The sequence below is a fragment of the Aptenodytes patagonicus genome, chromosome 1, assembly GCF_965638725.1.
Source record: "Aptenodytes patagonicus chromosome 1, bAptPat1.pri.cur, whole genome shotgun sequence".
Lineage (NCBI taxonomy): Eukaryota > Metazoa > Chordata > Aves > Sphenisciformes > Spheniscidae > Aptenodytes > Aptenodytes patagonicus.
The window spans coordinates 216,007,587-216,022,191 of NC_134949.1; the positions used below are offsets into that span (position 1 = coordinate 216,007,587).

At 45.5% G+C, this 14,605-nt stretch overlaps 1 protein-coding gene and 1 long non-coding RNA gene across 2 annotated transcripts in view; one reads left to right on the top strand and one right to left on the bottom strand.

Annotated features, from left to right (window-relative positions):
* Nucleotides 1–6,350, bottom strand: part of LOC143155484 (uncharacterized) — a 21,866-nt gene extending 15,516 nt beyond the window's left edge. The window contains exon 1 of the long non-coding RNA XR_012994423.1: nucleotides 6,265–6,350. This is a non-coding gene — a long non-coding RNA (uncharacterized LOC143155484). The remainder of the gene's footprint in view (nucleotides 1–6,264) is intronic.
* On the top strand, nucleotides 5,105–14,540 carry VSTM5 (V-set and transmembrane domain containing 5). Its single transcript, XM_076328299.1, has 5 exons — nucleotides 5,105–5,273; nucleotides 8,449–8,778; nucleotides 8,879–9,019; nucleotides 10,598–10,719; nucleotides 13,523–14,540. Exons 1-4 carry the CDS (start codon nucleotides 5,189–5,191, stop codon nucleotides 10,639–10,641), a joined length of 600 nt encoding a protein of 199 aa, XP_076184414.1. The 5' UTR covers nucleotides 5,105–5,188; the 3' UTR covers nucleotides 10,642–10,719; nucleotides 13,523–14,540.
* Nucleotides 14,541–14,605: the final 65 nt, after the last annotated feature.

The following is a 14,605-nucleotide window of genomic DNA, read 5'->3' on the forward strand; positions in this document are numbered from 1 at the left end:
TAAAGCCTACTTTGTTCTGTGGAGTTAACATTTCAAAGTAAAAGAAATGGGCATCCAGTTATTATCCTCCATCCCACCTCCCCAGAAGTGTCCACATTCGACCTGGGTCTCCCATTTCTTGGGCGTGAGCTTCTACCCCTGATCTGTTGAATAAAAGGCAAGAGGAGAAAGACAGTACACCCTGCTTATGGGCTTTTGGACTCTAGCCTGGGAAAAGAATCCTGAAAATAGTCAGCAAACAGGATTCAAATTCTTGAGCAGCTTTAGATGAACCAAAATAAGGTTCTGATAACAGATTTACCTACTGGGTGATGCCTAGGATTCTTTAAGCCTCTTTGATTTATAGAGCTGGACTATAAAATCTGAGAAGCAAGCCTTCAGGTGACACATATATAGCTTTCTGGGAGAGCCAGCCTGTCTGTGTCACTAGACACAGCGTCTTCAGGGTCCCCAGAGACATGCACCGACTGTGCCAGGCTGGAAATCCCAACCTATTAGTTGTAGTAAAAGTGAGGCGTGGATGCAATCATTGTCTTCCTTCAGTCTCTGGGAAGATCTTGATAGCAGAGCCATACCAGAAATCCTTTGTAGCCAACTCCTACAAGATTTACTTCTAATTTTGCAGGATTTGAGTATGTTTTAATGGCTGTCACACCTGTCCTGAATGGTGCCGTAGTTGCTTCTCTGGGTCAAGCAGTTTTTCTTGGCATTGCTTGTGGTGCAAGGATTGCAACTAGTGTTGATAATCAATGCCTCAGCGTCTTAGGCATCATCTGCAGGCAGGCGCATTGAGCATGATGAACTGGACAAAGAAGGAGGGAGGAAGACAGAGAGAGAAAAATGCTAATGAAGAGCTCAATGAATTGCAGTGGTCATATAATGTGTCCTGCTACCGTAGTGCAAGACTGCAGCCACTGTCCCTGTGCTGGCTGTGCCCTGTGCTCTTGCCACACCTTCTGGAAGGGATAAAGGCCACCTCAGAGACTCAAGAAAGTGAGGATTTTTTTTCCTCTGTTTTGCCATAAACTTCCTAGAAAAAAAGCAACTTTGTGCTTTGGTTTCCCGTTGAAAGAAAATGGGGGTATTGCTCTCTCTGTAAATACAGAAGGAGGATGTAACATCTTGGAAGAGTTTTAATGCCACGTAGCGAAAGCCTTTCATTTCTGACCCTGAACAGTGCCTTGTGGGCGAATGCAATCACCCAGCTATCCCCACTCAAAGGTGTGCTTTTGAGCACCTCCCATTTGATAAAAGCTGTTTCCAAATGTCTCCCTTCTACTAAGCAGCTGTGCATCCTCAGATATACATTTCTGCATCTTCCAAGGTTGAGTTTCACTTCATTTCATTTTTTCCTTTGTTTTCCTAACCCCCCAAACCACAGACCAAAACCACAAGGAGACTCAGGCAGTCTAGATAGCTTAAAAAGTGGAGGAATGCTGACAGACCAGGACTGCCCATGGTCTCTCCTCTTACAGCTATCGATTGATTTCGGGTAAGAGAAGAGCTTTTTGTACTGTGCCTCTGCCAAAAAAATAGAAGGCAGAAAGAAACCACTGACAAACAAAGTGCATATTTGGCCAGGTTCTACTTCAGATGCTGAAAAAGACTTTTTTTCATCTTATATGGATGGAAGGAATGTTTTTACACACTGATACCTCCCAAGGAAAGTTCTTGCCCCTTCCAGAAGACCAGAATAAAGTAAGCCTGGACCACCAACTTCATGTGAAAGAGGAGGGTCCAGCAGGATGTTACCTATTTTTCTTCTATACCTGTGCCTGGTGTACATTTCTGCTGCTGATTCAGAAGCTTGCAGCTCTTTCCTGCTCTCTGCCAGCTGTTTGCCAGCTCACTGCATCGACTAAAAGCATCTCAAGGCAGTGGTGAGCAGCCTCCACAGCCCTCTAACCCTGCAGATGCAATGCCTTACAGTCCCTGTTAACATTTCTTTGCTGAATTTTCTCCCATGGTTTCTCGCAGGATGAAATTACCTCTAAAGTGCTACTGCAGGTCTGGAACCTCTGTGAATTTTCAACTCTCATGTTTTTTATCTTTTCTTCAGCAAAAGACAAGGTCAAGCATTTTGTTGAGTCCAAAAAGACATCAAAAGAAAAGGGTGAAGAAAAAAAAAAGCAAACCCTCTGTATAAAGCATTTCAGAGTACTCATGCAGCATATTAGAGAGCAAAAGGAGCTTTCTGGCTCCTATCTGGCTGTTGTTGCAATTGTTAATGTGGTTTTGTTCCATTATTAATGACACTGGAAGAGAAATCAGGCCTTCCAGACAAACCTGAAAGACTCTCAGATGGCAAAGAGAAGGAAGGGGAAAAAAAATCCTTAAAATAATGGAAATAAGCAAAGGGGAGGGGAAACTTAATATACCAAGGATGTAGCAATAAAAGTTTGCAGGTGTCTAGCACTGTAGGGATGGTGAACCGAATCTTTCACAAAGCTTGTAAATCATTCCCAGAGCCTGCTAGTTTAAGGGCACTTTGTAATTAAACCCGGAAAAACTAATTTCTTACAGCCTGTACTATATTGCTCGATACATTTGTGTCTCCTAGAACTGCTGTTTGACAAGCAGAGAAAAATAAAACCAGAAAAGCAACATTAATGGACAAAATGTCTGTAACCCGGAGCGGCGTATCAGTAGCCTCATCTGAATGTGGTTGGACAGGATTTTAATAAAAAGCTTTGTTAGGAAAATACATCATGAATATGCCAAGGTAAGTAATCTCAGGATTAACCCTCCAATCTGGCTTTCCTGTAAAGTTACTCTAAGTTAGCTACCAAATCAGCATCCCTGCAGAAGAGCTGGGCAGGGCGCACCCCTTTGCTCCCACTCAGCAGAAGCAGCTCCACTGCCAAAGCCTTCCACTGATGCCCAAGCACCGAAGCCCAGGACCCACCACTGGCTCGTCAGCAGCATCCTCTTCAAACTCCACCCCCAACAGAAGGAGAGATCTGCTGAAGCTCTTCCCCCTTTTCATTTGGGGTGCTGGGAGGCAGGCAGATGCTGGGGGGACTCAGAGGGGCCAAGCATCAAGGTTAAATTTGGGTAGACTGGCTGCTAATCAATAATACAGCTATCACCAGTACTCCTTGAAGTCAAGTGATTCGCTCTGCAGTCACTTGTTGATGGGGCTGCAGCCCCGTGGTCCCCAACACCAACCCCTACAGTGCTGCTCGCCACGGCCACGCTCCTCTGCAGGCTGCTAGCGGGGAGCCTGCCTCGAAAATCCCCTCTGCCCTCTGCTGCTCCGCTGCCCTGCCAACGGGCTCCCACCCTGCCCAAAGCACACACCCATTGCTGCCACTTCACACCCTGACACATTTCTGCTTAAGAGAAACCTCCTCCCTTGCAGAGGGGATGTTTGCAGCACAGCAGGAGAAAGCATTGCTTGCAATGGGCTCTCAGGGAGAGAAGAACCAGCCGGCTTTCAGATAAATAGGGCTTATAAAAATCTGATTAAATGCTTTCTTAATACTGGGCATTTTGTCATATGTGTCACTGTATTTCTTGAGGTGCAGTTTATATTAAAAAAACCCAACCTCTAGACATTTGATAATTTTCCCTTTAAAAAGAAGGAATCTGAAAGCTCTTTGCTGCTAATTATTGATGCTGAAAACAAACACTCGTTTCTCATCCCAGGACTGAACGTTTGACCTTATACTGCAAAGCCAAAACTGCCAATATTTGGGAGAAACTCCAGACCTGGATTTCAATTTCATGACTAACATCTGTCTTTCCAATAGAGTGGATTAAATCAATGCAACCAGTGTGATACATTTTAAATTACTCAAAGTTCAATTCATTTTATATGAGCGTATGCCCCATACATTGTGCTGTCAAAATAGGTCACTGGGCCAAGAGCTTAAAAATAATTTAAATAAAGGTTTAAAGAAATGAAAAAGGAAAATGACATAAATGCACATTACCATGAGACCTTCTTTAATGCTTTGAGGAATAAAACTGCCATGAAGCTATGGGGTCAGGAAGAAATTTTGCCACTGGTGATCTCATTTTCAGCAGGGACGCCCAGACACGATGTTGGCCTGATGCAGCAGAGGGGATTTGGCAAAGCACAGGAGCAGCTCAGACAGATGGGGTGCAGGGGGAAGCACTTTGTAGGCTGCCTTTGCAGATGAAGGGCAACCGTGCTGTCAGGCACCCCCAGCACCACGGCAGGCTGCAAAACCTACGTGAGATCAAATATTCAGGCAGTATGTCTTCACTGACCTCTCCTCCCCCTCTCCCTTCAACTGACTCCCATTGCTGAAACTTCAAGAGATGCACCAGAAGTCAGGGAAGCTGGAGATTTTATTGCACCCTGAATAAAAGATGGACCCTGGAGCCCATGCAGATTGCACCCCCTCTTGCCAAGGCCTGACCTAAGTCCTGTGAAGTCCCCCCCAAGGTGTACAAGTAGGAAACCCTAATGTCACATGGAGGCTGTCACCTGGCTGCACATGACAGCGTCACACTTGGAAAGCCCCAGTGGGAGCAGGTCCCCTGCAGCCGAGCCCCCAAGCCACTCCTGCTCAGCCCCCTGCCCTGGGCTGTGCTTGGCCGCCCAGACCCCCATGGGGCTCACCTGCCATCCTCGCAGACAAGCAGTATGTAGGGAAACCTGCGCTAGTCCGTACAGTGCAGTGGGAGATGTGGCTGCCCGGCGCAGAGGGCTCTGGCAGACCCCGGCTGTCCCTCCTTGCGCGGGGAGTTGCCCTTTCCTCCCACCCAACCTGAGAAGCCTGTGCTGACGAGCAGACTGAGGTGTCTCTCTTTTATTCACACCCTTCTAAAGAAAACTTGAGGAGAGGGAAACACGAGGAAGAGGGGGATGGAAGATCAGCAGAAGGGCCACCCCGCCGGCGGCCCATTAGCGCTCGTTTCCTGGCTGGGGCGATGGCAGGCGGCCGGGCAGCACTTTCCCTTCCTCAGCCAATTGCATCCTCAATCCGCACCGGAGGATCGCGGGGTTTGAGGCGTGGGAGAGCCCGGGGGCCGGTGCGCGGCCGGTGCGGCGGGCGCCGGGGGGAAGCTGCGACCAGCCCCGGCGCCGCGGCAGGAGGGGGAGGAAGAGGAGGGAGAGGAGCGAGGAAGAGGCCTGGGGCGGGCCGCCCCCGGGGTCGGGCCGCGCTGGCCGGCCCAGCCGCTTAAATGCAACCCCTGGGGCATCGGCTCCTGTCTGATGAGACCGCTCCAGGGCTGCCGGGGACGGGGCGTCGTCGTGGGGACCGTCACCCTCTGCCTGGCCGCCGGGTGGGCTCTGCAGAGTAAGTGTCCCTTTCTCTCCTCCTCCTCCTCGCCGCGCTACCCCCGGCTCAGCCCCAGCGCCCAGCAGCTGCGCGGGGCGGTGCGGAGAGCCCGGCCGCCCCTCCGCGGGCTCCGGCCCCGGCCGCAGCCGCCCACGCTGGGCTGCCGGCAAGCGGCGAGAGCTCTTCCTAACGCGGCCTTAACCGGGAGTGCCCGGCGAGCTGCTGGGAGGGGATGGGATAGGGACTTACGGGGGCTCAGGCAGGCATCGCTGCTCTCGGCAGGCTGGAAGTGGTCTGGGGAGGCTCGTCCCCGCTCCTGCTGCTCGGAGGAAGCGGGGGAGCTGAGCGGTGCCAGCCCGGGGCTGCAGCCCGCCCGCTCGGGCGGGGGGCCGCGGCCGCAGGAGCCCCACGGCCGCTCCCGGCGGGGGCGGCCCCGAGCAGCCGCCGTTCCCCCCTGCATTCCCAACAACAGAGAGGAAAGCAAGGAGGAGGAAACAAACCCGGTTAACCAGCCCGAAAGGGCTCGGGTCACGCTGGGAAACGCGGTGGAGAAGAGGGAAGGTGGATTTTAACCCAGCACCCCGCGGGGGGCGAGTGGGGACAGGGCAGCACGCAGAGAGCTGGCCAGTCGTCTCCAAGCGGGGGCGAGAGGAGGCTGCAGCCAGCCCCCACGCCTGGGAACTGGGGTGGGCAGTGCCACCAGTGGGTTTGCTTTGGACACATCACGGCGTCTCCTTCATCATCAAGGTGACGCACAAGCAGGACACCGAAGGGTGGAGGAACTGTCCCCAGAGTTTAAGAGCTCCATTTTAGAGCTGTCCCCCCCATTTCAGAGCTCCTGCATGGAGGCTCCTCGCTGCCAGCCCTTTTCCGCCCATTCCCCAGCACGCTGCAGGCCCAGCTGCGTTGCTACAGCCAGGTCTGGTACACAGAGCCGCACTTCCAGCTTTGACTCTCAGCCAGGCGAATACTTTGGAGTGCAGCAGCGTACCAGGGACAGCAAACTCACCGCACTTCGAGCAGCACCAGTACCCTCTTCTCCTCGGTGCATGTTTTACTGGGCGTGAAGGGTCTGGTTTTGCAACCAGCAGAGCGCAGTGGCCTTGCACGGGGCGCTGCAGGTGGGTGTGATGTTTGCTCTCAAGGCCGATGCAGCTTTGTTTGGATTAGACCGGTTCAGGTAATCTAGGCGAACTGCGTATTAAAAATATTTTTGAATGGTTATTGCATTGCCATTTTTGGCTTTGTGTGCTGGATAGGGACAGAACACGTTTGCAAATAATTTAATGGAAGGATTTTTTTTTTTATATTTACCTTGCAATCACATATTCAAAACAAAGCCATGCCTTTATCAAAACATAAAGGGGTCACTGTGGTGAGACACTCAGCTCCTGTCTAGTCAGAAGCAGAGCAAAAGGCCTTTGCATAAACACATGGAGCAGAAACAATTAGAACAATTTGCAGCGATTACCAGAGGTTCCCGTCTGTTCTGTTTCTCTAGCTGGCACAAACCCCTTTTTTCACAGCTCTGGTTAGTCTCTCCTGCACACAGGCTGAATGGCAGACCACAGCTTAGCCGAGGATGCACCGGGCTACCCGGAAAGCGTGGGGTCCCTGCAAGGGGACCCGGCAGCACAGGCATGACAAGATATCCATGAAGGGGGAATCCCAGGAGTCTTACCCTGGAAAAAGCGTAGATCCCATCTGGTTAACAAATATATAGCAGCTGGGGCTTTCTTCTGTGCTGGACCCATAGGCGAGGACCTGGGAATCACGCTGGCTTCTCGAGCTTCCCTGCCTTACCTTGACCAGCGGAGTTTCCAAATTCTGCTACAGATCACAGAGTGAAGCTGGCTTGTAATTCCTTTACCCATCTCTCCCCATTTGTGGTTGCTCTGGGGTTTTGCTGGTCATGGGGGGTTCTTATTTTTTAATAAGATTTTTTAAAAGAATTTCTTTCCCTTGGAGATTTTTTTTCTTTGCCTTTTTTAACCATTCTTTTCCCTGACGTCTCTGCAGAACCTCCAGGAGCATCCTCAGGGGTCCTGCTTTGCACTCCTTCAGTGTAGCTGAGGGTCTCATCCTCCCTCCCTGCTGGCTTAGAGAGATTTGCAGCTCAGCATTATTTTTTCAGTTCTGCTATTGCAGTCAGGCTGTTCCCACAGTATTAGAGGAGAGCGGGTGAGCTGCCCCAAGCCAAACCAGGAAAAGGCATTCAGCGGTGAGGCTTACTCTGTGCTTTATCTGCCTTTTGTCTGGCTTGATTTTTGCGGGTAGATAACAGGATTTTAGTCTCTAGCCAAGTGTCTCAAACATGCCACTAATTATAAAAAAAAAAAAAAAAATGTATGCCAGTTGAAACTTGGATGTTTGGTGTTCATCCAAATCTTCATGCAGAAATACCCACATGCAAGCAGAAATTATTGCAGTTACATATTAAACTAAATGGTCAGTTCAGTTTCACAGTGTTATTAACAGCTCCATAATCGCATCAGTAGGAACTAGGTGAGAATTAAATATTCTTTCACGTGCATTTTTGCCTGGAAATCATCAGGAACATGAAGTCCCTGACTTCGTGTGAAACTGGGTACCTTTGGTTACATGCGATTTATCTGCACTGGCATATAACTGGCTGCCTTTACGAAGCTGTTGTCTCAAATGTTGATTATGCATCCTGAAAACATGATGAAGTCCTTATCAAGTCTTCACATACTTAAGCCTGCTACAGTTCCTGCTTTTGAGGGATGGTAATTAATTAATATAATAGGTTACCTTGGCCATGGCAATTAAACTTTCCATTTAAATGCAGGATTTTAAAGGAAAGCCAGTTACTGATGAATACAAAAGCATGGCTCAGCGTTTTCAGAAAATGTTATGCTCCCTTCCCCAAAAAGACTCTTCCAAACTCTCTCTTTGGTATCAAAACACTGAAACACAGGCAATTACTTGTCCTGTGTGGTGGAAATGTTTCTCTTGACTATCACCAATTAAAAAATGTGTATCTAGTCTTTAATTGTCTATGTATGTTCCTTTTATGGTCAGTAGAAAGAGAAAGAAACTGCAGAGCATAATCCATCCTCTCTTAAAACAGACCACTGAGATAGGTAGGACAATCACCCCTCAGAGGTCCCATCCTGCCCAGGAGAGTTGGTCAGCATCACCTGCTCACTCATTGCCCTCCTTTCTCTTTCAGCTCCCGGAGTAGTATCATTAGTTGTCCCACAACCCAACATCAACGCAACAGTGGCACAAAACATCTTGCTCTCCGTTGAATACTCTTGCAGAGGCGTCGCCACCATTGAGTGGAAGCATGTGTCGAGCTGGGGCACCACCAAAATTGTTGAGTGGAAAAGTGGGAATTATGTCAACATATCCACGGTGTACAAGGACAGAGTGACTACTTTTGAAAATGGCTCTATACAGCTTTTGAACGTGGGCATGAGAGATGCCGGCTACTATTTTATTACTGTAACAGAGGAGTATGGAACCAATACCTATGGCACCATCATAGTCAACGTTTATGGTACTAAGTAGATGGGAGTTCTTGGCTTTACCCTGTGTTTAAACATTAATCTGCTCATAATCAATTTTATAATATTAATTTTTTTCTGTCCTCCCTGCAGAGATTATCTATGAAGATCTACATTTTGTAGCAGTTCTCTTTGCATTTCTTGCTGCAGTATCTGCCATTTTGATCTGCTTCATGTGGCTGTGTAATAAATCTCTGCACCTATTCCAGAAGAAGACGACACACAAACTAACAGGTATCTCTGTAAGAATGCAGTCAATGTATAGGGTTTTCAAGTCTGAATTTTGAGCCTAAAATTCACTTGTGATTTGAGTCATAAAGGTGCTAAGCAGGGACACTGAGAAACAAGACTGGAAGGGCTCAGTTCAGTTATCCTGTTCAACTCTTTACTAGCAGAGGTAACTGAATAATAGGTATTTAGTTGCAGAACAATTCACAGGTCATCTACCTTACACATTTTACATCAGAAACCACAAAACACTTCCCAACACTGCTAACTGCAAAACTTAGGGAGAAAAGGCCAGAGCTGCAATAACCCCCTATCAGAGGGCAGGAGACAAAGTCAAGAGCATCAGCAACGCTCTCAAGGTCTGCACCAGAAGGGCATCTCCTAGGGGAAAATACTCAAATGGCCCTTGGGAGTGGCTCCCACCTCACTTCATGGAGGACTGCACCTCTTCTTCTCCTCTCAAACCCCCCTTTCATCTGTCCTCATGTTTGATCCAGTTGCGGACTTCAGCGAACACTAATATCAAAAGCAGACTCCTAACACGTGTCAAAGACACCAGTCATGAAAAGCAGATCAAGGGCTGCACTGAAGGGAACGTTCACGTTAGAGAAGAAACTTCTAAGCCACAGCCAGGGACATAGAGCCTAGGCAGCAAGACGCTACGGGCTTGGGCTCAAGATCTGGGCACATCCTTGGAACAGGAGGTTTCTTTTACCACTTCAAAACATTTTGGGCATTTACCTCCCTTCTTCGTAAGTGCAGATCCACTAGTGGTTTCTTGCCCTGCAGGTAAAAGGTTGTCTTTCTTCTCTAATAAGGACTGCTTAAGCTGTTACATTACAACAAGCAGCCTAAGTATCAGTATTTTACTAGACCAACACAGGTATTCAAGAATCCTAAGCCTCATGGCCCAGACTGTGTCAACTCTGCAAAGCCTGATACGAGAAGAGATGAATTTGGCTCGAGCTGTCTCTTCCTTTCTGCCACTCACCTACAGCTCTAAGGGCTGCTGCTGTTTTCACGGTGCACACACCGCTCAACAAGCTTCTGTAGCTACTGAAAATTTTGCTACCGTGCCAGAATATACAGGCTTTTGTTTGGATAAAGCCTCTCCTTCCTCCAGTTAAAGCCAATCTTCCTACAGAGCCAGAGTTTTACAAAGTCTGAATCAAATACACTTATTTGTCAGACTTAGGAAAACCACAGTTCTGGAGACCTGCTCTGTCATCTCCCAGAACATGATCCAAAGCAGGGACCTAACTTACGCCCCGATTCCACCTTAGAAGAGCCCTCCTTTCAAAAGTCACGAAGAGAGGTGTAAGGACCAGCCCTATGGACTTCAGTTTTCATAGTGCCTTTAGTCTTGTATGGGAAGAAACCAGTGTCACTTTAAAGATTGTGAGGGACTCTTTATGCAGTTAAATATTTTGAAAAGATGTATTTAAAACCTAATTATAGAGGAGTAAGCTTAAGCTAATATTAAAAAGTTCAAAATGTCTCAGCTATTAACACAGCGTTGTTAATTTTGGAATGCTGGCCTTCCAGTCCATTTGCCAATCAATAATAATATCCTTTTATTTGCAGCAAGTACAACTGAAGAGATTGAATTGGAAACCATTGAGTGTTAGCCAAGGACTGTCTTATAACAAAAATAACAATTCTACCTCAGAAGATATTGGCAAGGAAAGCGAGAAGAAACCTAAAAGGTAAAATATTTGTGACTATTGTAGAAACATCCTGACTTGCAAAGCTAATTAGACATAAAAGCAACAGTGTCTGATGGAGTTGTTTTAACCTGTTGAGATCTTGGCTCTGCTAGCCAAGGTCAAAGTAAAAAAGAGTATGCTTTCATGCTGAGCACGAACACATTTTTGTGGCTACTAAAATCTACAGCCTCTACCACTCTTAAAAACAACCAACCAGCCAAGCCTCTAAGATCAAATCATAAAGGAAATGATCATGGTTTTGAAGGACACCTGTATTTTGGCTACAGCAAGTCTCCTATTACAGACAGAGCAGCCATTAGCATCCTTCAACATAATAAATTTAATGTCTAATTACAGTATTACATTAAAAAATTAATTGCAAGGACTGAATCCTGTTTATTGCGCCTATGCTGCTACTTTTGGCTGTAAGGAATTTCCGGAAGCTCTGAAGACAAACTGTAATTCTTCATGAGACAAAACTGATTTTGAAACAATGCCGAGCTGGTCAAAGTTCTCCCACTTACATTTCCAATTGTTTACACTGCCCCAGGATATTAACACACATTTTATGACATTACTAGGAAAGGTTGTTAAACAAGGAACTACACACAGGCACTGAAGAAGACGCTGTCTATAGTGATTAGAGGGGTCAGATAAAATACTGACAACATCACACCAGTGGGGTGGCAAAATACTAAACAGTTTCATTGTGAAAGATGTCAAGTCCTTTGCAAACTTAGCCCACCGATGAATAGTCTATCTGGGAAGAAAAGTTAAAACAGCATTACTTTGAAATTTAGTATTTACAAATACAGTTCTGAAATTGCTCTTGTTGAGAAGCCACCTGTGCTCTATGTTGTAAGAAAACATGAAGTGATCTCACTAGTGTTTTCTTGAATCTGCATATCATACTTACATTTCCCACCTGCAGATCTTCTAGGTGGAATAACATTTTCTTTTGTGAGTGAGAAAGCACTAAACTGACCAGGCTTCAACTTACCCTGTTTTGCTTTTGTAAAGAGAAGAATTTTGCAGTGTGAAATAAGCTTTGAACGTGTAAGAGACCATGGACTAGTCTGTGTCTGCAGATTGCCATGTGGCTTTTTGAGCTGAGCTGCTGCCACTGCCTCTCTCACACTGTAGCTCACTTGTTTGCATAAGGCTTTTATAGGACAGGCTGACAGAGCTTCCCCTCTGGTCAGGGACTACGATGCTCAGGTGCAGAGGTACAATGGGTTAGGTATGGAAAACCAAAGAAGTCCTCACCTAGTGCATAACAAGGCAAACAGGCTTCTCCCAAAGCACCCTGTACACAATACTTTCAAAAAGTCATCCCTGGATTGAACTGGCCATTTGTAGTACAAAGGGCCTCTCACTCATAAATTCGGGTACCAGATGCAGCTGGTTGCTCCTTCCTGCATCTAGGATAAGAGGTCAAAAAATTAAATGAGAATTAATTAATGAGAAGTTAAAAAAAAAAAATCCTAGCTATAGCACAGCTTGGCAAAGTAAGTTTGTTCTAATTCTTCACTTCAAGTATGTATTACCAGTCTTCTGTATCTTTGAGTGAATTAAGCTTTGATGACACAGAAGAAGTTGTAAGTGCATCTGTTTTAATCACCAAGCTTGAAGTAAAGTATCCATATAGCATACAGAAAACATTATTAAATGGGTTTTTTTCTGTTTATCTGTTCCAGATTATTTTTTTTAATCCCTAAATCTTAGAACTTGAACGTGAAGTTATGCATGAGGCTGAGCTGAATATATAGCAGGTGCACTGCCAGACTTATTTAGAAAGGACAAGAAGCGCAGCTTACACGTACCACCACTATTATCTGCTAACATTGACCTGGATACTGTAATTGTCAAAGGAAAAGTCAGGAAATGTACACAGACATGAATGACCATTTGAATGCACTGCTGTAATTGCAGAGATCACTTACACTTTTAAACTACAATATTTGAAAGCTGGGATGAAAATAGGAAATGACCATTTAAAATTCGTCAATTTAAGATGCGCTATAACAGTAGTAAGAAGTTTCCAACTAGCACAGTTCTTCTACCTCTCTCAGCTTGGCTAAAGATACAGCAATTTCAGGCACCCATCCTTGGCTGGTGCCAACCTCGCTTTTAGGTAATAATATTCTAGATGAACAACCGGGATTGAAATAATATTCAGTGAGGACATACAGTACAGTTAGCCTATGTACTGCTTTCCTTATAGACAATTCCTCACACAGAATTTAACACGCTTACTCTACATAGGTAGGGTCACTTATAAAATATTCACATTTTCTGAAACTGATGTTTGTCAATATGCGTTATTAACGTCAATAATATTTGATATACAAAACGTGAGGCTAAGCTGTCTGTAGCAGTTTCTTGCTACACTGGAGGTGCCTGAAGTATCTAAAGTCTTACAGCAAGCTGTTGAAGTGGAAGTTCGGAAATTAATAGCTGTTCTTACTCCAGCTGGAAACTCCATGCAGAACAGCAGCAAATTGAGTATTTAGAGCATTCCAAGTGATCAAAGGGATTAAGGCATTTTGCATCTAAACTTTAATTAAAGAGATGTCCAAGTTCACAAGATTGCTTTGGCAATCAATTGTACAGGTCTTAATCATCCACTAATGTCCTCATTTCATGGTCAAAGATGTGCTACCAAGAATTTAAGACTGTCCCTCTGTTAGAAGCTTAATTAGTCTGTTTTCCATTAAAATTAGGAATCCCTGTGTATTAAATACTAAAAGACAGACTCTCCGGGTCCCTAATCATTCTTTTTTTTTTTAATTTTTTTTTGCAGCTAGGCCTGAAAGTCTTGACAAATGCCTTCACTGCTAATGTGCAGTGCTTGCACTTCTGCAACACAAGAGAAGTCCTCTTGCATCCATTGTTTCTTTTCAGAAGGGGACAAATCCTGCAACTATGAGACCCTAATAGCTCCACAGTGATCCTATTACTTGGTAATGAAGAGCTTACTTGACGAAAAGGCTATCACTACATGCAGACCTGTCAATTTAGGTTAAGAATAGTGAAGTGTAAAGACATGTTTGAGTTTCATATGCTCACCTTCTAATTATTAGTAAGAGATTTGTTGCGTTGCCAAGAGTCAAAACAGCCTCCTATAATTGGATGCATGACAGATGGATCAGGCTGTTGGCTGAACTGTTCAATAAGGAACAAAACCCCTCTGCCTGTAATCGTAGTGTCTGCTAGCCAAACAACACTGGACCTGGCATCACAGGTGTTGCATAAGATTCACCATCTTTCAAGAAGATCAAGAGACTATTTTCCACTAGTATTTTTTTCATTTTTGTTAAGTTGTCTTGGGTAACTCATCAGAAGCTGAAAGGAAAACCCTTTCTCTTCAGTTCTTCTGTTCAGTTGCACAGAAGCAAGTACTTCACGGAACTGAAATAACAAGATGTTCCACACTGGCAAACACCAACATAAGTACAATAGCTACTTTGGATACACACTGAGCAGCAGCTTGCCACAAGCAGTTGCTTAATATGTATTTCCTACAACTATTCTTTATTGCTCAAGAATACAGCAAAATACCAACTGTCACCATACAAGTATGATGTTCAATTCAAACATGTTCTATGTGCAAGTTCTCATATATATACACACACCCCTCATAAGACACAATATGGACTTAAGTCTGAACCAGTTCATACAGACAGGTTTCAGAAAGACCTTTAGCAATCAATCATCAAACAAAAGAAAAGCTTTGTGCAACACCTTACTAGAAGCTTCAAGAAGACTACAATTACAACCGAAAAAGACAAAACCATGATTTTTTTTTTTTTTATTTTAAAAGAACTCAAAAGAGCTGATCTTCAGGAGGGTATTATTGTTTCCCTGGATGATGATGAGTGCCAGT

Excerpts from the sequence above, each read along its gene's own strand:
- VSTM5 (XM_076328299.1), top strand. The coding sequence starts at position 5,189 with ATGAGACCGCTCCAGGGCTGCCGGGGACGGGGCGTCGTCGTGGGGACC. Across the intron at positions 5,274-8,448 it reads CGCCGGGTGGGCTCTGCAGA|CTCCCGGAGTAGTATCATTA; the intron begins GTAAGTGTCCCT and ends TTTCTCTTTCAG. Across the intron at positions 8,779-8,878 it reads CATCATAGTCAACGTTTATG|AGATTATCTATGAAGATCTA; the intron begins GTACTAAGTAGA and ends TCCTCCCTGCAG.